General features: G+C 41.7%; 1 protein-coding gene across 21 annotated transcripts in view; it reads right to left on the bottom strand.

The window, feature by feature from the left end:
* The window catches only part of AFDN (afadin, adherens junction formation factor), a 647,761-nt gene that overhangs the window by 170,971 nt on the left and 450,823 nt on the right, over positions 1-25,967 (bottom strand). For all 21 annotated transcript variants that reach the window (XM_073551829.1, XM_073551831.1, XM_073551836.1 and 18 more), the window contains 2 exons: positions 24,312-24,415; positions 20,243-20,323 (listed from right to left, as the gene is read on the bottom strand). In XM_073551829.1, coding sequence (XP_073407930.1) covers positions 20,243-20,323; positions 24,312-24,415 — 185 coding nt within the window. The remainder of the gene's footprint in view (positions 1-20,242; positions 20,324-24,311; positions 24,416-25,967) is intronic.

The following is a 25,967-nucleotide window of genomic DNA, read 5'->3' on the forward strand; positions in this document are numbered from 1 at the left end:
TTTTTTATTGTGCATTAACATACCAAGCAACCGCCCCCTCCATGTATTGGTAGGCTGCAAGCGGTTGTTTCATAGGTATTCTTGCACCTGTGTTGCCATCTTAGTTACATGGGTCCACTGCATCCTGATAATGCATTTGTCTGGAGGCCTGGATGGGTAAACCTCTCTGCTTTTTTGCTGTTTTCTTCTATTATTGGAGGATTTTTAAGTCCTCTTTTTGTGCTATTTCAGTTATAGTGAGAGCAGGCCACGTGATCAGACACGATCCAAAGTAGATGAACGCTGCTAGGGAGCGAGGCGGCACGTTTCTCTGCACAATGCAAGAGAAGCTGGCGCCGGTCAGCAGTGAAGGGGGTCCTGGTCGCCTATGTCGGTACCTGCAAATCCGCTTGTAGGTGATGGTGAAAGCAGGACCTGGCGTGACAAGGGTAATCACGTGGTATCACATGGCTGGAGCTTGCTGCCGGCTGAGGAAAGTACGGGTTGCAGAAAGGACCAAGAAACATCCAATGCATTTCGGAAAGAACACTTTCCTTCATCAGGGATGGTCCTTTCTGACTCTGAGGTCCATTTAAGCAACCGTCGAGGTCATCTGATTAGAGAAAACCAAAGAACTCTAATTCACTATTAAGGCCTTTCGGGATAAGAGTGTCAAGTGTAAAAATCCATTTGGTCTCCATGCGAGACATAAGGGCTATATAGTTGCCATTTCTCCAAGGTGGTGGCACTGTTAAAAGCCCTGCGATTTCCATACAGTTTACCTGACCTTTATGATAATTCAAAGTGTTTTGAAAGTGGGTGACCTGTGTATTACTTTTTTATATTTCTGATATGTTCACTTATACGGGTTTTTAATGGGCGTTTCGTACGGCACACATATAATTTATCACATGGACATTGAATTAAATAAATAACCCCTTCTGAGGAACAAGTAATAAAATCTTTTATCATATAAGTTTGGCCATCCTTAATAATTGCTTATTTTCTCACAGTGCAAGTATGTGAACAAATCGTGCATTTACGGCAGGGAAAAAGACCTTTCATATTAGGCAATGTAATAGATTTCTGAGTTTGTAAATTATGCACAGTAAGTGCAATAATATTCCCCAAGTTATGAGCTTTTTTTTATAGAAAAAGCGTGGGGATTTTGGTATTAAGTCTCCCAATTTGGCAAAAACGTCCTGCAAAAACATGGTAAGACTGTGTGCACACACTGCAGATTGTCCTGAGGTTTATCTGCAGTTTTCCTGCGGTTTAGCCTGCGGTTTTCCCCTGCGGTTTGTCACCTGCCATGGAGCTGGTGCCAAAACAATTGACATGCTGCGGTTTTGAAACCGCAGCAAATCCACGCGGAAAAATCCGCACTGTCTGCACAGCGGTTTTCATTTTGCATTGATTTTAATGGTACTGTACACCACAGCAGTTTGCGGATCCGCAGGACCAAAACCGCAGCGGATTCGCAGCAGAATCCGCAGCGTGTGCACACAGCCTAAGTGTAAAAGAAGCCTTAAAGGGAATCTGTCACCCTTTTTTTCCCCTATTAGCTGCCGGCACAGACATCGGGGGCTTATCTACAGCATTCTGTAATGCTGTAGATAAGCCTCTGATGTAACCTGAAAGAGAAGAAAAACACGTTATATTATACTCACCGACGTGGGCGGTCCGGTCCGATGGGTGTTGCGGTCCGGTCCGGCGCCTCCCTTCTTCATGCTTTGACGTCCTCTTCTCCCGTCCTGAAATGGCTCCGGCGCATTGCTCTGCCCTGTTGAGGGCAGAGCAGAATTATGCAGTGCGCAGGCGCCAGACCTCTCCCGACGCCTGCGCAGTGCAGGACTCTGCTCTGCCCTCAACAGGGCAGAGCAGTGCGCCTGCGCCATTACAGGACGGGAGAAGAGGACGTCATCGCATTAAGAAGGGAGGCGCCGGACAGGACGGCGACACCCATCGGACCGGACCGCCCACCTTCGTGAGTATAATTTAACGTGTTTTTCTTCTCTTTCAGGTTACATCGGAGGCTTATCTACAGCATTACAGAATGCTGTAGATAAGCCCCCGATGTCTATGTCGGCAGCTGAAAGGCCAAAAAAAGGGGTGACAGATTCCTTTTAAATAGAGTCCATGGCTAAAATTATCAGCTGGAAGAAATCAGGTGGTTCCAAAAGTGTGCTGATGAAAAGCAGACATGTGGGAAATGTTATTTATTAAGTATTTTCTGTGACATATCTCTCTAATTTAAAGGGTATAAAAATTAAAAGTTTGAAAATTGCAAAATTTTAAAAATTTTCACCATATTTCCATTTTTCATAAATAAATGCAAGTCATATCCAAGAAATTTTACCACTAACATGAAGTAAAATATGTCACAAAAAAACAAACATTCTCAGCATTCCAAAGTTATATTCTCAAAGTGACAGTGGTCAGAATTGTAAAAATTGGCCTGGTCATTAAGCTGCAAATTGGCACTAAGGGGTTAAGAATTTAGTTTGTTTTCGATTTTTGTGTTTAGCTATTTTTACATGTATTCATGCTTAGGTGACCAATGGGTTAAAAGTTTGGATTGCTTAACCACTTGACTTCTTTCACCTGATACTTTTAGCCATGGACTAAATCTATTTGACATCTTTTTGTATATACCATGACTAAGGCTTATCGCTGAAACACGATGGTTTCTCCTATGTGCATAATCTGTACAGTTACCCACAATCGTTATGAATTTTTAATGATTTAATTAAAAGTTGTTTTTTATCTTCTCTCTTTCGGGAACATTCTTTTCATCGCTGGAGACCTTTTTTTCTTTATTGACTGCGTTTGAGACTGGGAGGGCTCCGTGCAGATGATACTTAAGAACAAGGTGAATGGCATTTTGGTGAGCGGACTTTTCCTATTTCCCTTCTCCGTTGTTTAGTCTATTGCAGACCTCACCTCTATATAAACCCTGTATAAGTAGTACAGGTGCTTCTCACAAAATTAGAATATCATCAGAAAGTTACATTTATTTCATTTCTTCAATACAAAAAGTGAAACTCATATAGAGTAATTACAGGGTAATCTATTTCAAGTGTTTATTTCTGTTAATGTTGATGATTATGGCTTACAGCCAATGAAAACCAAAAGTCATAATCTCAGTATCTGAGGGGTTACGGAAGCCCAGGTTGCTTTGATAGCAGCCTTCAGCTCGTCTGCATTGTTGGGTCTGCCGTCTATCATCTTCCTCTTGACAATACCCCATAGATTCTCTACGGGGTTAAGGTCAAGCGAATTTTTTGGCCAATCAAGCACAGTGATGCAGTTGTTAGTAAACCAGGTAATGGTACTTTTGGCAGTGTGGAAAGGTGCCAAGTCCTGCTGGAGAATGAAATTTCCATCTCCAAAAAGTTTGTCGGCAGAAGGAAGCATGAAGTGCTCTAAAATTTCCTGGTAGATGGCTGCGCTGACTTTGGTCTTGATAAAACACAGTGTACCTACACCAGCAGATGACATGGCTCCCCAAACCATCCCTGATGGGATGGTGGAGAGGTCTAGTGTGAAGTTAAGTCCTCCAGACTCTGTGACCTTGATTTCCAAATGAAATGCAAAATTTACTTTCATCTGAAAACAACACCTTGGACCACTGAGCAACAGTCCAGTTCTTTTTCTCCTTGGCCCAGGTAAGACACTTCTGGCGTTGTCTATTGGTCATGAATGGCTTGACACAAGGAATGCGACACTTGCATCCCATGTCCTGGATAGGTCTGTGTGTGGTGGCTCTTGAAGCAATGACACCAGCAGCAGTCCACTCCTTGTGAATTTTCCCCAAATTTTTGAATGGCCTTTTCTTAACAATCCTTTCAAGGCTGCGGTTATCCCAGTTCCTTATGCACCATTTTCTACCAGACTTTTTCCTTCCACTCAACTCTCCATTAATATGCTTGGATACAGCACTCTGTGAACAGCCAGCTTCATTAGCAATGATCTTTTCTGGCTTACCCTCCTTGTGGAGTGTATCAATGACTGGCTTCTGGACATCAGGCAAGTCAGAAGTCTTCCCCATGATTGTAGAGCCTACTGAAACAGACTAAGGGACCTTTTTCAACGTTTAGGAAGCCTTTTGTTAATTGTTCTAATTTACGGAGATGATGACTTTTGGGTTCTAACTGGCTGTAAGCCATAATCATCAACATTAACAGAAATAAACACTTGAAATAAATCACTCTGTTTGTAATGACTCTATATATGAGTTTCACTTTTTGTTTTGAAGAACGGAAATAAATTAACTTTTTGAAGACATTTTAATTTTGTGAGAAGCACCTGTATATGTTTTTTTTTATTTCCTGAAGAAGTGAGTTACACTTTGAAAGCAGAAAAATAAAAAAAACATTATTTTATAATATTTATGTAGATTGTGAGCCCGAATGGGGACAGTGCCAATAATCTATGTAAAGCACTGTGGAATTAATGGCGCTATATAAATGAGTAAAATATAAAAATAAATAAAATATTTCTGCCATCTCGACGTTTCTTCACAAGCTGGCAGCTCGGATGGACCGCAAAGTTTCCATGTTTAATTTGCTCTTCTGGTGAAATCACCCGTGGATCCGCAGTAGCCTTTCAACCCTTGACCAGGTCAGCATATAGCAATACAATTTCTGATCCTTATCAACTACATAAGACCCTATCCTTGTGCTATTTTTTCTCCACAGTTTTTTTCTAATGACACTAAATGCCATACTCGTGGGGTCCAGCGCAGCCTTTCACCATAAGCTCCATGATTGGCTACGGTAATGTAGATGAACATCATTGCTGTAGGTGATCAACAAAGACTGGGGCATCGCTGAATGGCAGCAATGGACCCTGAAAAGGGGAGGAAAACTGTTGCCTTTTTGTACTCAGGAACATATAAAGGGACAATCATTATAACAAGACAACTGCCTTAAATTCAAAGGGAAACAATTTGTAAATCAAGCAAACCGCCAGCTGTGTGTAAGGCAGGTTTCATATTTACGTATGTGTGCAGCATTTTATCCGCAAATATCCACATGCGTACATATATTTAACATGGTGTACGCAGGGACATGTGTTTGCATGCGTTCACACGCGTATGCATGCGTTGTTTCGCGGTGTGGCGGGGCAAACGCAACATGTTGCATTTTTTGAGGCGTCAAAAATCTGTCAAATATGCGCAGGCATGCGAATGCGGATGAGTGCATAAAAAAAAATGCATTACGGTCTACGGGAACGCATTGGTACGCAAGGACATGCGTACTCATGCGTTCAATATGCATGTGTACTTCAGACTAAACAATCCTCCAATTGACTGCCACTTCCCCTGTCACAACTTCCCCAACTACTCCTAGCCTACTATCACAGCCCAACACCCCCAGATCACAAAAGTAAAGCCCTTTTTTTAATTTTTGTTATTTTTTTTGCCAAATTTCCTCTTGTTGTTATGTTTGTTAACAAAAATTATTTTGGCTCACAATATTGGTTTCTTTATCTTTTTATTTAAACATGTGTGTATTGTTGAGTGAAGTATTAACGAGTGTTACAGTAAAGGTGTTTATTATTAAAGTTACAGTCAAGGTGTTCGTATTAAAGTCTGAAAATATTACCAGTACATAACATTACCGGTACATAGCATTACAGGTCCATAACATTACAGGTCCATAACATTACAGGTCCATAACATTACAGGTCCATTTAACTTGGCGGCTTAAACCATTTCGTCTTGCCATACCACACGTCCAATAACCAAAACAAAGTAGGCAGCAAATGTATCCCTCATTTGAGCAACTAGCACTGTAGTTCTCAGTGAGTGATCTTGGTAATCCTGCAATGTGGTATTAACAGGTTTGTCGTGTTCTAATTGTCGCTCTTTAACCAGGATGTAATTGTGCAGAACAATACATGCTTTCACAACCTCATCAATTGTCTCTTTTCTGCCTTCAGGCACGCTGACACGATGTGCAATCCAGCATACAGTATAAACCACAGCTCTGTCTTCCAAAATAAGCAGACTGTTCTCTGTAGTCTAACTTGTTTATTTGTGAAGAGTATAGAACATGCGCGGTAAAACTACAAGGAATACAAATAACATGCATAAGTATTGGGCAGATGATCATAGCTAACACAATCACAGAAGTGTACATTGAGAGGCAAACATTACATAGGAATACATTAGTTTATGATTACATTACTGAGAACTGGCAATTAAAGGGTTAATGACATCTCTTGGCTGCTAGACAGTAAATAACACCTCTCAATTACTGCACTGTAAGAAAGATTAAGCTTACCCTATATGCTTTAGCCGGGTAGTGACTCAAGTAGAGAAGTTGCAGGAAAAACAAAGGTTACACAGGAGGACAAAATAACATGTGCATCCTATGAGATCCACAGAAGCAAAATGGCCCTTCTTCATCCCAGAATACATTGCTTCCTTCCCACAAAGCACTGCTTTAATCCCATGTGCATTGCTTCTGTTAAAGTCACAGGCTTTATAATGCTATTGAAGACATTGCTATAAATTCAGCCACCACTAGAGATGGTGTTATAATTAACCCTGCACATAATAAAACATTCTTTGCCCTATTAAGAGGGCAGAACACTCCCCGCTTGGCACTAACTAATGCCACTTACAGGCTCTTTAGGCGAAAGCAATAGAATTAGCTCCACAACTGGTCTGAGGAATAGTTTACTCTCCCCAGCCTTCCACACTTTGACCTCGACCTTGTGCACCTTCTCATCTTTGCTTGGGAACACCTTGGTGATGAGGCCCAGAGGCCACTCATTTCGATGTGACTGACTGTCCTTCATAAGCACAATATCACCGGGTTTGATGTTCGGCTTGTCGATCTGCCACTTCTTCCTAGGCTGTAAGGTGGAAAGGTATTGCTTTCTCTATCTGTCCCAGAAAGTATTGGAGAGACTTTGAACTTGTCTCCATTGACGTCTGTAGATGTCCTTGTTGCTGAATTCTCCCAGTGGAGCGCTAGGAGTGTTGGTTTTCTGAGTGAGTAACATGGCGGGAGTGAGAATGGTTGGATTTTCAGCATCACTGGAGAGCGCAGTCAATGGTCTGGCATTTATGATGGCCGAAACTTCTGCCAAGAATGTAGTCAAACCTTCGTGTGTGAGTCTTGTGCTACCTTCTTGCAAGAAGATAGCGTCTAAGATTCTGCATGCTATTCCTATCATCCTCTCCCAAGCACCTCCCATGGGAGAAGAGTGTGGTAAATTGAAGGTCCAGGTACATCCCTGTTCACTCAGGTATCTTTCCACACTGGTAATGTCTAGGTTGGAAGGAATTTGAAGTTCTTTCACTGCTCCTACGAAATTTGTGCCTCTGTCAGAGCAAATGTGTTTCACGGTACCTCTGATGGCAATGAAGCGTCGGAGTGCATTTATGAAACTTGATGTGTCCATGGATTCAATCACTTCGATGTGGACCGCTCTGATGGACATGCAGGTAAACATAACTGGGCAGCGTTTTGCGTTGGCTTGGACTCTTCTAGTATGCCGTGCAACCACAGACCACGGTCTCAATACATCCAGTCCAACGTTGGTAAAGGGAGGATCCATACTAAGTCTGTCTGATGGGAGATTGGCCATCATTGGGCTTTGAGTCGCGCCGCGGAGTTTGCGACAAGTCACACAGTTGAAGATGAGTTTACTCACACATCTCTTTGCTCTGACTATCCATAGTCCAGCAGTTCGTAGTTTCCCTTTGGTAAACAATTGGCCCTGATGTTTCACCAAAACATGATGGTGCTGTACGAGCAGAGTAGTCACATGATGATGACCAGGAATTATTACAAGGTGTTTTTCCACGAATTCCACTTTGGCTTCCTGAAGACGACCTCCAATTCTTATCAGCCCATTTTGGTCAACTATTGGATCAAGCTTTTTCAAGACACTGTCTCTAGAAATGGGTTGACCTTTGTTAAGGTTGTCTAATTCTTTGGCGTAACACTCGCATTGTATGGTATGAATTATCGTGTTTTTGGCATTTTCCAAGTTCGGAGCGGTAAATGCGTGTTTGCACTGGTGCCAACCTTTACAAGACTTCTGACTGGTGGGTAAGCGTTGCCTCTGGGGTTTAAATGGTAGAGGGGCCATCCAACTCTGATTCATCTCTTACCATCTCTCGATCCATGATGTCCAAAAACAATGTCTTCTATGGACATTGCTACCTTGTTGTCCTCTCTTGTTCTGTGGAAAACTGTGCACCCTATGTGATCTTGGTCGCCATCACGAGTGGTCTTCACAGGAAGGATCAGCTAATGGACAAGGTAGAGGAGCATTGTGTGGCAACTCTTCTACCAGGAAGCTACTCTTACATGGCTGGAAGCGAGACGGACGTCCATTTTCATGAGTATTGGTAAGCATGCTGTCGACTAAGGCCGGCTTGTGCTCATCCTAGGCAGACGTCTCCTACAATGACCCATCCAAGGTCGTGCCTCTGTGCGTACAGAGCACTCCTGGAGCCTTGTGGACTTGTAGTATATCTCTTCCCAGAAGTAGAGCTATTGGGGTTCCTGGATCTAGTTCAGGTATCAGGTGGGCTATACGCTTTAGATGGGGGGGTGATATGTCGCCACCTCCCATGAAGGAATTTCTGACCTGTTGTCAGGAATCTGGTTGCACTCCAGGATGGTCGGTAGTGATAGGCAGGTCTGGCCATCTATGGACTCCACTTTGTATCCGTTTGCTTTTCTCCCCGCCGTCTCAACGGTACCTGAACATGTTCTCAGGGTGTAGGGAGAACCAGGGCCTACAATGCTGAAGTTGTCAAAGAAGATGGACCTGGCTAGAGACCTGTTACTTTGGTCATCCAGGATTGCATAAATCTTGAAGGCTTTGTACTTGCAGCCTGCAGGATAAATTCGGACAAGGCTGATTTTTGAACAGGACCTTCCTCCTGTGAGTCCTCTACAGATCTCAGTACATTTAGAGCTGACCTCAGGGGTGTCTTCGTCAGTGTCCTTCTGCTTCCCATCGTGCTCCTCTGCTTGCAACAACACTCGTGGAGGTGATCCAGGGTGCAAGGCTGTATTGTGATCCGTGCTGCTGCATTCTGCACATATCACGCTAGCTTCATAGTTCCTGGCGAAGTGAGAGGTTGCGGCACAACATTTGAAGCAGATGTTGTTCTCCTCTAAAGACTTCTCCCTGAAGGCACTAGATTTTAGTAGAGGATGTGGTTTCTTGTGTAGAGGACAATACTTACTGACATCCTGAGGTTTGCTCTCGTCTGGAGGGGGTATATTCACCTTGTGAGGAGGGCCTGTGGAATCAATGTTAGTTTTGTGGACTGCCACGGGTGTCTTACCGGGTCTGACACCAGTGGCAGTGGAACACGACAGAGTAAAATCAAAACTAGGGTCATTTCTAATTCTAGATTGTTTGGTGACAAAATCAACAAATACAGTGAAAGGAGGAAATGATACGTTATGATTGTGTTTATACTCTGAACCACATGTAATCCACTTTTCTTGTAGGTTGTAAGGAAGTTTCAGTACTATCAGATTGACACCCCTAGCGGTATCTAAGAATGCTAATCCGGGCAAGTCTCCTTCCTGCTGAGCAACCTGCAACTCATTCAACAAATCTCTCAGTTCTCTAAGCTTTAGATAACCTTTAGGTCCTATCTTAGGAAAATCCTCAATTCATTTATATAAAGCATTCTCTATGACTTCTACTGACCCATAGCATTCATCAAGTCTTTCCCACACTTTATGTAGGGCTGTGCGAGGATGTTTTACATTAATGTCTCTCAGTCTTTTGGCATGCTCGACTGACTCACTTCCGAGCCACTTTACCAGGAGATCTAACTCCTCACCACAAGAAAGGTCCAGACCATGAAAGGCGTTCCGGAACGAGGCTCGCCATGACCGATAGTTCTCAGGTTGGTCAGTGAACTTTGCAAGTCCCTTTGTAACCAGTTCTTGGCGGGCAAGGAACTTTGCAAGGTCTTTGATGGCTCCGTCAGTGCTGGCACGAGCTGGTGTGTAATAGTCATGTCTAGTGTGTGGTGCATCACCATACCTGTAAGACGCTTGTGACTCCGGATAGCCTGTGCGGTACCTTGTTAGTGAAGAAGGTGTCTCTTTAAGGCGGGATAGGTGCTGTACCTTCTTTTCAGTGGAACGGTAGCTGTAGTCAACTTCTCTGTGCTGGAGGTCTCCTCGCCTATGGTAGTGAAGCTCAGGTTTGGATCGCTGGTTATCGGCATGGGCTGATCGATATGATGCACCAGGGCTGTCATCTACGCTGGAATGTTGACGGACGTACTCTGCGACGCGTTGCGCTGGATCTTGCTGCTCTAGATCTGGTCCGAGAATGTTGCTGCGCCTTTCATAATCAGGATCTTTCATAGCTTCCAAATACTCTGCTTTAGCTATTGCAGCTGCTGTCTCTTTGTCTGGCGCAAGTCTTTCTAGCTCTGCTTGCAAACGTGCAGTTTCCGCTTCTCTCTCTGCCTGCAAACGTACGGTTTCGGCTTGCAGGCGTGCAACTTCCGCCTCTCTCTCTGCCTGCAGACGTGCGGTTTCAGCTTGCAGGCGTGCGGTTTCTGTATCTTGATCTGCTTGTCTCAGCTTTAGATGCATCTCTCTTTCGGCGAAAGAGGATCTCGCTTTGGCTGCTTCGGCCTCGGCGCGAGCGACAGCAGCTAGCTCTGCTAAAGACGACCTGCTGGAGCTTGCCCGTGACCTTGTTTTGAGTGAGGATGTACTTTTCCGAGACATAGTGCGTTTAGTTGAGTACTGCTTAGTATATTAGAGGGAAACAGTCTATGTATGGCGGGCTTCCGCGTGGCGGAAAAGATGTAGCACTTCTTGGCGGGCTGCAGTGGCGTTCTGCGGCTGTATGGCGGCTGCTGTGATACCCGTATGTGGAGCAGTGGGTGTTAGCGGTCCCGTACAGTCTATGTAATCACCACGTGCGACCGTCGGTCCTTTACTGAGCCCTGGGCTTGTCTCCAGCGGCTGTATGGCGGCCGCTGTAGTACCCGTATGCGGAGCAGTCTGGGTGATAGCGGTCCCTTACAGCTTGAATTCACTATCGCAGTCGTCTAGCATCTGTTTAACTTTTCTGCCTTCAGGCACGCTGACACGATGTGCAATCCAGCATACAGTATAAACCACAGCTCTGTCTTCCAAAATAAGCAGACTGTTCTCTGTAGTCTAACTTGTTTATTTGTGAAGAGTATAGAACATGTGCGGTAAAACTACAAGGAATACAAATAACATGCATAAGTATTGGGCAGATGATCATAGCTAACACAATCACAGAAATGTACATTGAGATGCAAAAATTACATAGGAATACATTAGTTTATGATTACATTACTGAGAACTGGCAATTAAAGGGTTAATGACATCTCTTGGCTCCTAGACAGTAAATAATACCTCTCTGAATCACTGCATTTCAAGAAAGATTAAGCTTACCAGATATGCTTTAGCTGGGTAGTGACTCAAGTAGAGAAGTTGCAGGAAAAACAGAAGAAAAATGGCCCTTCCTCATCCCAGAATACATTGCTTCCTTCCCACAAAGCACTGCTTTAATCCAATAGTGCATTGCTTCTGTTAAAGTCACAGGCTTTATAATGCTATTGAAGACACTGCCATAAATTCAGCCACCACTAGAGATGGTGTTATAATTAACCCTGCACATAATAAAACATTATTTGCCCTATTAAGAGGGCAGAACAGTCTCAATTTTTAGATTGATGGCTGTTCCCAAAATGCTCCATTTAGATACCAGCAATCCAAAGGCACACTCCACAGTTCTTCATGCCCTTATCAGTGTGTAGTTTTAAATCCTTTTGGTGCTATTCAAGTCCCGACTTGAGTATGGTTTTATGAGGTTGTCACACATTTGAAATGCCTCATCCCCAACCACAACAAATGGCATTGGCGGTCCTTCAATGTTCAGAAGAGGTCGTGGAAAATTTAAATCATTACCATACAAATGTTGTCACACGTCAGCGATTTTGAAAGTCTGAGAGTCATTTCCTCGTCCAAATGAGCAAAAGTCCACGGCGAAAAATCGACAGTCAGCATCTCCAATCGCCAAGAGAACAGAAAAATATTTTTTGCAATTGAAATACTTGGATCCACTTCCAGCAGGTTTCCTAATCCGAATGTGTTTGCCGTTCACAGCCCCCAGTTTGGAAAATTACAAATGTCCTGGAATTTTGCAGCATTTTCCAGCCAGAGATCAGTTGTGGGTTGGGGGAGGAATTCTTCATGCAGAACTCACATAAAGCACGGCAGGTGTCTCCAACAATCGCAGAAAGTGTGGACACTCCAATCCGGAATTGAATTGTAGAGATGATAAGGTCTCTCCGGTAGCCAAAATAAGTACATAGTATTTTTGTTTGAAAAACCAACGACATGTGTTTGTTATTCAAAATTACATGCCTCAGGGACACCAACAGACATTCCTCCGCAAGAATTGCTCGATGCAGTTGTGTGTCCTGCCTGGTGATGGATCCGCGGACATGTTGCAGCTCTGTACTTGAAAAACTTCTCAGGGTTTTCACGCAGCACTGTGTACAACGAGTGGTAGGCTCCACGGCTTTCTCGGACTTCTAAGATGGGGTGTTGCCAATAGTGACGACGACGTCTTTTCTGTCTTTCTTTTCTTCTTCACAAGCCACAGCAAAGGCAACAGCCAATTTCAATTGCAAATCAAGATTAATAAGGAAGCTCTCCACGCTAAGATCCATCTTGCAGCTAGATACAGCAGCAAAAGAAGAGGATTTCATCAGTGCAGTGCATCTACAGTTAGGTCCATATATATTTGGACAGAGACAACATTTTTCTAATTTTGGTTCTAGACATTACCACAATGAATTTTAAACAAAACAATTCAGATGCAGGTGAAGTTCAGACTTTCAGCTTTCATTTGAGGGTATCGACATTAAAATTGGATGAAGGGTTTAGGAGTTTCAGCTCCTTAACATGTGCCACCCTGTTTTTAAAGGGACCAAAAGTAATTGGACAATTGACTCCAAGGCTATTTCATGGACAGGTGTGGGCAATCCCTTCGTTATGTCATTCTCAATTAAGCAGATAAAAGACCTGGAGTTGACTTGAGGTGTGGTGCTTGCATTTGGAAGGTTTAGCTGTGAAGGAAACATGCGGTCAAAGGAGCTCTCCATGCAGATGAAACAAGCCATCCTTAAGCTGCAAAAACAGAAAAAACCCATCCGAGAAATTGCTACAACATTAGGAGTGGCAAAATCTACAGGTTGGTACATCCTGAGAAAGAAAGAAAGCACTGGTGAACTCATCAATGCAAAAAGACCTGGGCGCCCACGGAAGACAACAGTGGTGGATGATCGCAGAATAATCTCCATGGTGAAGAGAAACCCCTTCACAACAGCCAACCAAGTGAACAACACTCTCCAGGAGGTAGGCGTATCAATATCCAAATCTACCATAAAGAGAAGACTGCAAGAAAGTAAATACAGAGGGTTCACTGCACGGTACAAGCCACTTATAAGCATCAAGAATAAAAAGGCTAGACTGGACTTTGCTAAAAAATATCTAAAAAAGCCAGCACAGTTCTGGAAGAACATTCTTTGGACAGATGAAACCAAGATCAACCTCTACCAGAATGATGGAAAGAGTAAAGTATGGCGAAGGCGTGGTACAGCTCATGATCCAAAGCATACCACATCATCTGTAAAACACAGCGGAGGCAGTGTGAAGGCTTGAGCATGCATGGCTGCCAGTGGAACTGGGTCACTAGTGTTTATTGATGATGTGACAGGACAGAAGCAGCCAAATGAATTCTGAGGTATTCAGAGCCATACTGTGTGCTCAGATCCAGCCAAATGCAGCCAAACTGATTGGTTGTCGTTTCATACTACAGATGGACAATGACCCAAAACATAAAGCCAAAGCAACCCAGGAGTTTATTAAAGCAAAGAAGTGGAATTTTCTTGAATGGCCAAGTCAGTCACCTGATCTCAACCCAATTGAGCATGCATTTCACTTGTTAAAGACTAAACTTCAGACAGAAAGGCCCACAAACAAACAGCAACTGAAAACCACCGCAGTGAAGGCATGGCAGAGAATCAAAAAGGAGGAAACACAGCGTCTGGTGATGTCCATGAGTTCAAGATTTCAGGCAGTCATTGCCAACAAAGGGTTTTCAACCAAGTACTAGAAATTAACATTTTATTTACAATTATTTAATCTGTCCAATTTCTTTTGGTTCCCTTTAAAAACAGGGTGGCACATGTTAAGGAGCTGAAACTCCCAAACCCTTCATCCAATTTTAATTTGGATACCCTCAAATGAAAGCTGAAAGCCTGAACTTCAACTGCATCTGAATTCTTTTGGTTAAAATTCATTGTGGTAATGTCTAGAAGCAAAATTAGAAAAATGTTGTCTCTGTCCAAATATATATGAATCTAACTGTATATATAGAAATCCCATGAGACACGCCCATTGGGTGTCTGGTGTGAAGGAAACTCTACTGGAAAAGCATTGGAAATATTGAACGCATGCGCAGAAACAACGCAAACGCATGCAAAAACACATACAAACACATGCACACGCAGCTTTTTTTACCGTCATGCGTAAGATGATGCGGATTAAAACGCTGCGTAAACATGCGTTTTTCATGTGTTTTGGCATGTGTTTGTGCATGCGGATGATATGCTGCAGATTCAAACGCTAATGTGAACCTAGCCTACCAGATATTCTTTTTCAGCATGTTGTGTTCATTCTTGCATTAGTTTAGTAGGCTTTTTTTTTTCTTAAAGCTTGTTCCTGCAATAGAGGTCATTGTGGCCCTTCTGTAAAATATATAATTATAGGTTTCATATGCACAAATAATGATGGCAGTGCCTGGTTATGGAATGTCATTTAAATGCCACTGTTACTCTCCGACATGGATTTAAACAATTTACATCGTGATCACAGGGCACTGATGGGTTTCCTAGACAGCCAGGGGCTGGCCATTTTGGTTCTGCTGTGAAGCATCCTATGAGAACTGCAATTTCTTTATATATTGAAATTCTGTGGTATTCGAGTAGATTAAACAAGCAATCGAACAAATGCAAAAAATATAAAGTTTAACATCTATAAAAATTAGAATGTTTCCCCTTTTCTCCCCATTAAGAAGAAAAAAAAAAACATTTAGTCTTGATGTGCCCAAGAAAGCTAAATTAAAATCTTACATTTCCGCTAAATTTCACCACAGTTGGATTTTTTCCCCCACTTTTCAGTACATTACATGGTAAAATGAATGGTGTCATTCAAAGCTACAACTTATCCCACAAACTAAAAGCCCTTATATGGTTATGTGAACAGAAAAATAAAGTTATAGCTCTTAGAACAAGGGCAGTGAAAAAACAGCATACACAAAATAAAGATTCCTGGGTCCTTAAGGGGATAATAGGCTAGTTTTTCACTTTTTCAAATTACATATAACAGAGCAAAGACTATTTTCTGTAGATGTTAAAGGGATTTGTTTTTTCAAATTCGTTTATTAAACCATATACATTTTGTACAAGATGTTAAGCTTGATACAAAATATACATATTCAAATAGCATGAAAACGTGAGGCATAATATGTACATCAATTGTGTGCAAATAAAGCAAACATAATATCAATTGAATTACAGTAGTATTGTGTTATTGTACCAGTAATAAAACCTGCCTGGCTTCTAAACGCTATCTACATCTAACAAAACAAACTATTCCGCAGCCTACTTCTATATAATGAGTAGTTAACTGTGCGACATCTCCGCACTGCAAGATAAGGTGAGAGGAGTTCCACCTCTCCCCAATCTTTTTAAATTTACCCGGGCACCCTCTATTTTGATACAGTGTCCGCTCATATGGGATAATCGAATTTACCAGAGTGATCCAGGACCCAAGAGAAGGAGGTGAATTCCCCATCCACCGTAATGCTAGTATCTTCCGTGCCATGAACAGTGTCTTCCGTAGAAAAATCCCAACATAATGATCCCATGCCTCCTCATCCCACACTCCAGACAGATCAATGGCTCAAGGGGAACTGGGGTTTGTATCAAGGATGTTAATAATGACGTCACCCCTCTCCAGTATTGCACAACAACAGGACAGCACCAGATCATATGAATAAAATCTGCATCCATTGAGTGGCATCTCAAGCATTCTGATGACAGGTATCGGCCCATCCTAAAGAGTCGAATTGGGGTCAAATATGATTGACTAATAATATACAGTTGTATCATCCTGTTGTTGGCAGACGGAGATACCCAGATTGGCGACTCCAGGATTTCTTCCCATTCCTCACCCTGTGTATCAGGGATGAGCCTCTCCCATTTCTTCTTAACAGAATCTAAGGCACATTCTGTCCCCACTGACAACATATACGTACAATATATAGAGAGGAGATGAGACCCTGAGGGCCCTGAGACTTGAGGATCCCTATCAAGGGTAAAGACGAGATGGCACCATCTATATCTAGACTTCTCATATGCGATTGAAAAGCTGACCTTAGTTGTAAATAACGGAAAAACTGGGATCTCGGGACACCACGATTAACCTGTAAATGCTCGAAGGACACCAAAGTACCTTGATCGCATAGATCACCTATCGTAGAGAGACTGTAATGGACCCAGAACTCAGCGGATGGATGTTCACGTAGCACCGGGAGGTAGTCATTATTCCACAGGGCCATTTCAGCTATAACATCCCTAAATCTAGTCACCCCCCTAATCTGCCTCCATATTGATCGTGCCAAGCGATGCAGAGGCAATAGTTTCGAGACATTTATTTTCCTCATTTCCAAAAAACCCAGTGGGCAACCAGTCCCTGCAGCATGGAGTAGATGACTCTCAGAATTCGGGAGGTGACCTCCAGGCATCCATGTACTTATGGCCTTGGCCTGTCCAGCTAGATAATATAAAAAGAAATCTGGTAATGCTGCCCCCCCTCCCCTCCTGGGCCTCTGTAGAGTTGTTAATTTAAGTTTAGGCCTGGCTTTCCCCCAAATAAAGGATGTGATTTGGGAATTTAGATTAGCAAAAAAGGATTTGGGCACCACCACCGCACTATGTTGAAGAAAGTAGCTTAGTTTGGGGAGCAATATCATTTTAATTAAATTAATACGTCCGGCTACAGACAGTGGGAGCTTACCCCAAATCGCAAATTTACCTTTGACCGTCTCCAACAATGGTTGTATATTGAGTTGTAGATCAAATTTACTACCCTTAGAGATATAAACACCCAGATATTTAAAACTGGTCACAATGGGCAGTAAGGAGAGTCTCAAGTCGTGGCATTGGGGCATGGAAGAGAGGCATCAAAGCAGATTTCTCCCAATTTATGTATAGGCCAGAATATTTACTAAATTTATTTATAGTGGTAATCACTCTTGTTAAGGTCTCTTCCGCTTTGTCCATAAATATCACCATATTGCAGCATATAGGCCTATGGTATCCGTCCGACCCGCTATTTCTATTCCAGCAATATCAGGGGAGGATCTTATACGAATTGCCAGTGCCTCAATAGCAAGAGCAAAAAGGGCCAGGGAAAGGGGACACCCCTGATGAGTTCCCCTATGCAGTAAAAATGATTCAGACATGGAGTTATTTACAATGACCCGGGCCTTGGGCTTCATGTATAAGACACTGACCCACCTTTGGAATCTATCACCAAATCCATACCTCCCCAAACATGCACGGAGAAAAGGCCATTCAAGCGAGTCGAAGGCCTTGGCCGCATTCAGTGAAGCCAGTGCCCATTCATTATCCGGTACCAGAGAGCTATATTGGGCCACTGACTGGACACATCTGATATTCATGGAAGTACTCTTACCCGGCATAAAGCCCATCTGAGCAGGGTGTACAAGATCTAATGTAACTGAATTTACTCTTTTGGCCAAAATTTTTGTAAAAATTTTATAAACCACATTTACCAATGATATAGGCCTGTAAGATCCACAATCTAAAGGGTCCTTCCCCTCCTTTTTAAGAACTATTATACTGACCTCATAAAAGGACTCCGGCATGCATCCCCCCTCCCAAATCCTACGAAACACTGTCAACAAAAGGGGCGCCAGTATATCTTGATATTTCCTATATAACTCCACAGGGAATCCATCCGGCCCAGGGGCCTTCCCGGAGGCCATGTCTTTTATGGCATCCTCTACTTCCTCCAGAGTAAATTCAGCATCCATAAAGGCCTGTTGAGAAGGACTTAGCATAGGAAACTCTATGTCTAACAAATAGGTTAAACACTCTGGGTCATCCACATCCGTCTTAGAATCGTACAATGAACCATAGTAATCAGAGAAGCATTTTAGTATCTCCTCAGTTGAGGAAACCAATGTTCCACCTGAATCACGAATTTGTAAAATTGTGTTAGTCGCATTATGTTGACGTACTAAGTAAGCCAGAAATCTACTTGCCTGATTCCCCATTTCAAAATAAGACTGCCGGACAAAAAATAATTTACGTTTCGTCTTGGTGTCAGTGTATTGAGCATATAACCTTTGAGCGGTCAGCCATTCTACCCTATTACTGTTAGTTTGATCCTATATATAGGCTGCCTCCGAGTCAAGTTAAAGGGATTTTCCCATGAACAAAGTACATTTTAAACAATATCTTGGAATAATAAAAGTTTAACAAGTCCATGTGTAGAAAAAAATGTTTCTGGGCTGAGAATCTTATAAATGTGCCCTTCATATGTACTGTGTAATGGTGGTGTCTGAGCATGTAGAGCTGCTCCAATTCAAGGTCGACATATACCAAAACTCCTGGCCAAGACAGGGGTGAGGGGTGGGGAGAGCAGAATTCACTTATGATAAGTGAATATACAGACAAAACAGCAGGGACTTGCAGTGGCTACTTTCTGAGGAAATACATTTCCTAGTATTATCACAAGAGTGAGTTTTTCCGCTACATCACAAGTCCTATGAGCTCATCATAAGTCAAGTCAGTGACATGTATGCCCAGCTTCTATGTCACTGACTTGATTTATGATAAGTTCAGGGAACTAGTGAAGCGGCAGAAACACTCCTGTGTTACCTCCGGCATGGAAATGAGTTACCTTGGAATTTAGCAGATGCTGTTTCGTCTGCATACGTATATTTACATAGTTGAATACATTGAAAAAGACTCAGGTCCATCAAGTTCAATCTTTCTCTACTAGTAACTGTATATCTTCTTTATCGCTAGATTATTTATAACCCACAATGCCATTTAGTGTGAGAAAAGCATTAGCCATTTTTAAAAGCTTTTCTAGTGTCTGCCAATACTCTTGTGGTAGAGCATTCCACATTCTGACTACTCTAACTGTAAAGAAGCCTTTCCTATTTAGCTGACGGAATCTCCTTTCCTACACCCGTAATGAGTGTCCCCTGGTCCTTAGTATGGTCTTTGGGAAAACTAAGTCATTTGCAATATCCCCAACATCCCTACAGTCCCTATCCCTATTCCCTTTTGTACACTTGCTTTGGCAAAACTAATATGTATTTAGTCCTGCCAATAAAGCTTCTTTGAATTTGAATTTGCAAGTCCATTGCCTTTACCACACATGTATTTATACATATAAATGAGAGCTAAGGCATCTTTTTTTCTAAGCCCAACTTTTTCAACCTCTAATCATCCTTCCGTCCATTATAACAGTCTAGTTGCCCCCCTTTGAACAGATTAACTACTAAATATCCCTATTAAACTGTTTGGCCCAAAACTGTGAGCTCAGTGGCTGTGTCAGTGTAGATGGAATGCCTCTCGGAGCTACTACGCTTATTTATGGGCTGTCACGCTGTCGACGTGACGTCAGTGCTGAAGGCAATGCCTAGAACCGGGAGCAGCAGAAGTGGCAGTTTATTCATACAAAACTGTGCTCAGGGACAAAAATTAACTAAAATTAAAACATCTTTAAATCCTGTCAGCAATACACAAGTCAAACCATACAAATGTTTTATGAAGCCAAATTACAAAAAAAGATTTTTAACATGCATTTAAGTAAAAAAAAAAAAATAATAAAATTCCCCAAAAGTGGATGAACCCTTTAAGCTCCATAGCGTTCATGAGATTCCTGTGTTCCTGCCTGTGGGATTTTGAAACCTTTGGTTACATGCACTGGAGTGCCGTTGCTATAATTCGGCTCGGTATATTAATTAATTAATAATTAAAGTCACATAGGTTATACCTTGCAAGAACTATTGTGCTATAAACATTTTAGTATATGCACTGTACAATTTCACTACAGTAAACTTGATGTAAATTTTCATATGAAATAGACTCACTCACCTTTGCTGCTACAATACTGAGTCCCATGCCATTTTGTTTCTTTAGAGTCACAGTGATAATTTCAGGGTCTTTTCTCAGTGGCTAAAAAAAATAAAAATATAGAAAAAAATTAAAATCACCATAACATAAAATCAAAGCCTGAATTTCACTTTTATCAAGTTCCTAATTCAACTTTGTGAGAGAAAATATATGCCACTAGGAAGTATTTTTGGAGCTTAGCTGCATTGTTCAATAATTCTTTATCATATTAAAGGATACAGGGATTAGGCACACAGACCTCACCAGTCCACCATCCATATTGCCTGGAGGAAACCCCTCCTTACCAAATAAATAGCATGCAACACATCTCACTGTATTTTCTTTGCTCATTGCACTACTCACTCAAACCTTAAAAGAGGATATCTGGGACTTTTGAAATAATAATAATAATAATAATAATAATAATAATAATAATAATAATAAAAAAGGATGCAGTTGCTAAACGGAGGTCAAAAGTTCATTTTTTAAAGTTTTATCTCTTTTTTGCAAAAATAGAAAAATAACACAAACTAATAATAATCATGAAAAATTCAAAAAGGAAAAAAAATGCGGATAAAAACATCCGTGCATTTTGAATTTTTGCTTTCTTGGCCTTTTTTCAGAGAATATGAATGATAACACCAAAACTTTTTTCTCCACTCATTGTTAGTGGTTGGGTGACGCCATTTATTGTCAAACTACTGTGTTTTCTCTTTTTAAATCATAATGACAACCCAAAACATCCAAATGACCCTGATCAAAAGAGTACATTACCCTGGTGATTTTGGCCTGATAACATGCACAGGAATTGACACAAATGGGTTTGAATGGTTACTAAAGGTAACATCCTCACCTGTGACCTGTTTGCTTGTAATCAGTGTGTGTGCATAAAAGATGAGTGAATTTCTGGGATCCAGACACATTCTTGCATCTTTCATCCAGCCACTGACATTTCTGGATTGTAAGTCATGGGGAAAGCAAAAGAATTGTCAACGGATCTATGGGAAACGCAGTTGAACTGTATAATACATGAAAGGGATTCAAAAAGATGTCCAAGGAATTGATAATGCCAGTCTACAGCGTTCAAACTGTGATTAACAAATGGAAAACCAAGGGCTCTGTAAAAACAAAACCACGGTCAGGTAGACCAACAAAAATTTCATCCACAATCGCCAGGAAAATTGTTCAAGATGCAAAGAAAAACCCATAAATGACATCAGTCAAAATACTAGACTCTATGAAAACTTGTGATGTGGTTGCTTTAAGATGCACAATAAGGAATCACTTGAGAAAAATGGGCTGCACAGTCGAGTCGCCAGAAGAAAGCCATTACTGCGCAAATGACACAGAGTATCTCACCTACAATACGCAAAACAGCATAGAGACAAGTCTCAAAAATTCTAGAACAAGGTAATTTGGAGAGGTGAGACCAAAATTGAACTTTTTGGCCACAACTATAAACGAATATACACATTTGGAGACAAATCAAGAAGGCCTATGATGAAAGGAACACCATTCCTATTGTAAAGCATGGAGGTGGATCGCTGATGTTTTGGGGATGTGTGAGCTACAAAGGCACAGGAAACTTGGTCAAAGTTGAAGGAAAGATTAATTCAGCACATTATCAGCAAATACTGGAGGCAAATTTGCAATCATCAGCCCAGAAGCTGCGCATGGGACATACTTGGACGTTCCAACATGACAACGATCCAAACCACAAGGCCAAGTCGTCCTGTCATTGGCCACAGCAGAACAAAGTGAAGGTTCTGGAGTGGCCAACTCTGTCTCCTGAGCTCAATATCATTGAGCCACTCTGGGGAGATCTCAAGCACGCAGTTCATGCTAGACAGCCCAGGAATTTACAGGAACTGAAGGCTTTTGCCAAGCAGAGTGGGCAACTTTACTATGTGAGAAAATAAAGAACCCCATCCACAACTGCCACAAGACTTCAAGCTGTCATTGATGTTAGAGGGGGAATACACAGTATTAAGAAATGGGGTATGTAAACTTTTGATCAGGGTAATTTGGATGTTTTAGGTTGTCATTATGACTTAAAAAGAGAAAACACAGTAGTTTGACAATAAATGGCTTCACCCAACCACTAACCAAGAGTGGAGAAAAAGTTTTGGTGTTATCATTCATATTCTCTGAAAAAAGGCCAAGAAAGCAAAAATTCTGCCGGGGTATGTAAACTTTGAGCACAACTGTATCCAAGCCTGGAGAAATATGGAATTAAACCAGAAATGCTGGGTAGGGTACACGTGAAGGCAAAAAAAGCTAACGTAACACCAGCTTGTCCGCCATATCGGTGTGGCACGGACAAATCTCAAATTTGATCATTTAAACAGGTCAGACCTTGATTATTTAAACAGACCTGCACAGGTACAGAGGATATTTCATCAATTCGAGCATGTTAAAGTGGCCAACTCTTGGGTTGGTTGCTGCAGAGCTGGATAAAAAAAATGATCAAAAACTGTGGCATTAGCAGAGGTTCTTTGTCAGGGGCATTTACTTTTTACCCTACATGACATTAATAAAGGGAGGCTGGTGCTAAGGATGTAAATGAACCGGATGAAGCATTTTTTTTTTTTTTTTTTTTTTTAGTACTTTGGGAGGGACGAAGAACCTAATACTTCAGTTACATATTTAGAAAATCTTTAGATTTTTACAGAACAATGGAATGGACAGCAAATAAAGTATCCATGCATGTATCTTTTAATTACCTACATGAGAATATACACAGCTAAGAGGTTTCAACTTGCTGATATATTCCCTGTAGGTATTTCAAGTAAACCTGTCAGCAGGATTGCTCTGTCTCTCTCAATCTCTCTCTGAGTGTGTATCTGTCCGCCTGTCTCTCTCTGAGTGTGTATCTGTGTGTCTTTCTCTGTATCTGTCTGTCTCTAGATCTGTCTTTATGGTGAGGAACAGGTTTGTGCTTTGGGACGGCTTGTGGGCAGGTCTTGGTTTCTCTGGCTTAGAGCAGGAAGATAAGACCCTGCCTACTGTCCGGCCCCAGAGCATGGGCATATCATTAACTGAAAATGTCTAATACTGATTACACGACAACCACAAGACTGATTTCTTCACCCCGGGTATAATTTTATTCAGTGAAAGGTTATGTGCACACGATCAGTAAACCCGCAGTGTCCAGATAGTACAGCATGCCCACTATGCGTCCAGGGATGGCAGCGGCTCACCCGCGGAGACGGACATGCGGTGCATCTTTCCAGACCGCAGTATGTCAATTACACCCATACAATGTATTAGATGCGGTGAATCTGCACTGTTCAGTGAACACATGCTGATTCACCTGCATTGAACAGATGGAGGTGCTTTGGATGCAGCGGACATGTGCTGCATCCAAAGCGGTGCCAGTTCCAGATTGTGGGCAAATACTGTAACACTACCGACCTGACACCGTCTGTAGGTTACTTGGCAAAATCCTGCTGACAGATTCACTTTAAAGAGGACCGATCATCTCCTGGGAAAACTACAAGAGATAGCACTGCGGGAGGGAAACTAGAAGAGTAGAGCAACAGGAGGTAAATACTTTCATGCAAATGGAAAACTACAAAATAACCTAAGCAATCGGAGCTAATTCACATCAGGTTGTCAGCTATGAATCTTCTTCAGAGATTCCTCTGACCTTAGAGAGGTGATGTGTCAGCATTTTTCTATAACTCCCCTCTTCCATCTCGATGTCTTATTCCCTTGTCCTTGCCTCCCAGCTTCATCTTTTTAGTATGTTTTTCGCTCCTAGGTTACACCATGCCTAACATGTTCTCCTCCCACCATTTCTTGTTTAGCCAATAGGTTTTTCGTCTTGGTTAGCACAATAATACCTGACTCTCAGACTCGTACCTCAGGCTCAATTATACCCTTTGTGTCGGGTTGAAGTAAGGCTGAAAATCTTGGTTGTAGGTGTGGAAATGTGTTATGCATCTTATAAACTACATATAAAGTTCAATAAAAAATGATTAAAAACATGAGCTACAATGAGACAAAATCTTTAAATTAATAATCAGTGAAACTGGTCAAGCAACTCTACCAAGTCAGTGTTGTCAGCCAGGAGGTGATTGTCACAGTCAGCACCTTCAAAGTAAATTGTCCAAGTCCCAGGTGAACGTGTATGAGGGACGAGTCTACAGTAACCTGCCGAGAAAACAACAATCAGAAAAGACTACACCATGTACATGTGAAATCTGGAAATGTAGACTCAGAAGCGCACTACTATTTTTTTCTTTTTAAGAATTTGTCATATACCGTAATCAATTTTTGTAACCCATGCAGAACAGACTTTTCACTTTTACTTCTTCTCTTAGCCATATCTTTTATATTTTTCAAGCGGTAGAGCAGTTTGAGGGTTGTTTGTTTGCACGAAGAGTTGCAGTTTCCAATGACCGCATTCGTTATACCGTATCATATACTGAAAAATGGGAAAAAAAATTCAAGTCTGATGAAACTGAAAAACTGCAATTCCACCATTGATTCTCAGGTTTTGGTCTAACAGAGTTTATTGTGAAATACAAATGACCTTGCAATATGATTTCATAGTAAAAAAAAAAATATATATATATATTTTGAGATTTGTAAAAATAAATTAAATTCTGAGAACTGTAATGTTATTTTTCTGTCGATAGAGCTGGAGGGTTTGTTTATCGAGTGTGGAACAGTTTTGATTGATACCACTGTGAGTACTGATCACTTTTTTGGGGGAACTGTGATGATTAAAAAAAAATTTAATTTTGCATTTTCCTTTTTTTTTTTTTACTTCGGCATTCATCATATTTTTTAAATTATATATATTGACAGACTGAACATTTAAGGATGCGGTGATACCAATTATGCTTGTTATTTTTTTTCCTTTATTCATCTTTAAAACTTAAAGGGGGTGGCGATTTAAACTTTATATTATTTATTTTTACTTATTTTTCAGTCCCCGTCATGTGATTTTAACCTGCACTATTGTACATATCACAATCCCCTTTGAAGTTCAGCTGTAGATCGAGTTCCAGATTAGTACCAATATAGTGGCGACATGGACCTTAAGGCTGGAGTCACACACAACGAATAAAAAAATCGGTCCCATTTTAACGGTACGAAATCGCACAAAGATTTATTGTCCAGGGATCCGTCTGTCATCCCATTTTCCGGCGATGAACCGATTTTATTCGCATCTAAGCATCAAATTGACATCCAATGCTAATGCCTGATGCTCTTTCCTGTGACCAGGAGAAGTTTTGCGATTTAATCACAATTCACACGTGTGGTGCGTTTTCAATGCGATTTTTAATCGCATCCATAGACTTGCATTGTCGAATCCGATCCGAAAATCGGTGACAATTGCAGCATGCTGCGATTGTCTCGGTCCGAGGAACGGATCCGATAAAAAAACGCATGATGGGAGCAGCACCATAGAATAACATTGGGACGAATGTAATGCGATTTTTAATCGCATTGCATTCGTCCGATTTTATCGCTAGTGTGACTCCGGCCTAAGATGAAAAGCGGTCATAGTAATGGACTTAGTAAGGGCCGGGCGCAGTATCTAACTGCCTCTTTCCGTGATGGACAGCAGCGGTCGTCGTTGGCAAGGAGCGCTGCTGCCATCTATCTGCCCTGTATGGAGTGGCAGAGCTTCTGAGCCTTTTTGCATACATGTGAACCTTGGCCGTGGCATACATGAACAGCAGGGTACTTGAAG

The sequence above is a fragment of the Dendrobates tinctorius genome, unplaced genomic scaffold (assembly GCF_039654945.1).
Source record: "Dendrobates tinctorius isolate UK_male_01 unplaced genomic scaffold, ASM3965494v1 ptg000181l, whole genome shotgun sequence".
NCBI classification, from domain to species: domain Eukaryota; kingdom Metazoa; phylum Chordata; class Amphibia; order Anura; family Dendrobatidae; genus Dendrobates; species Dendrobates tinctorius.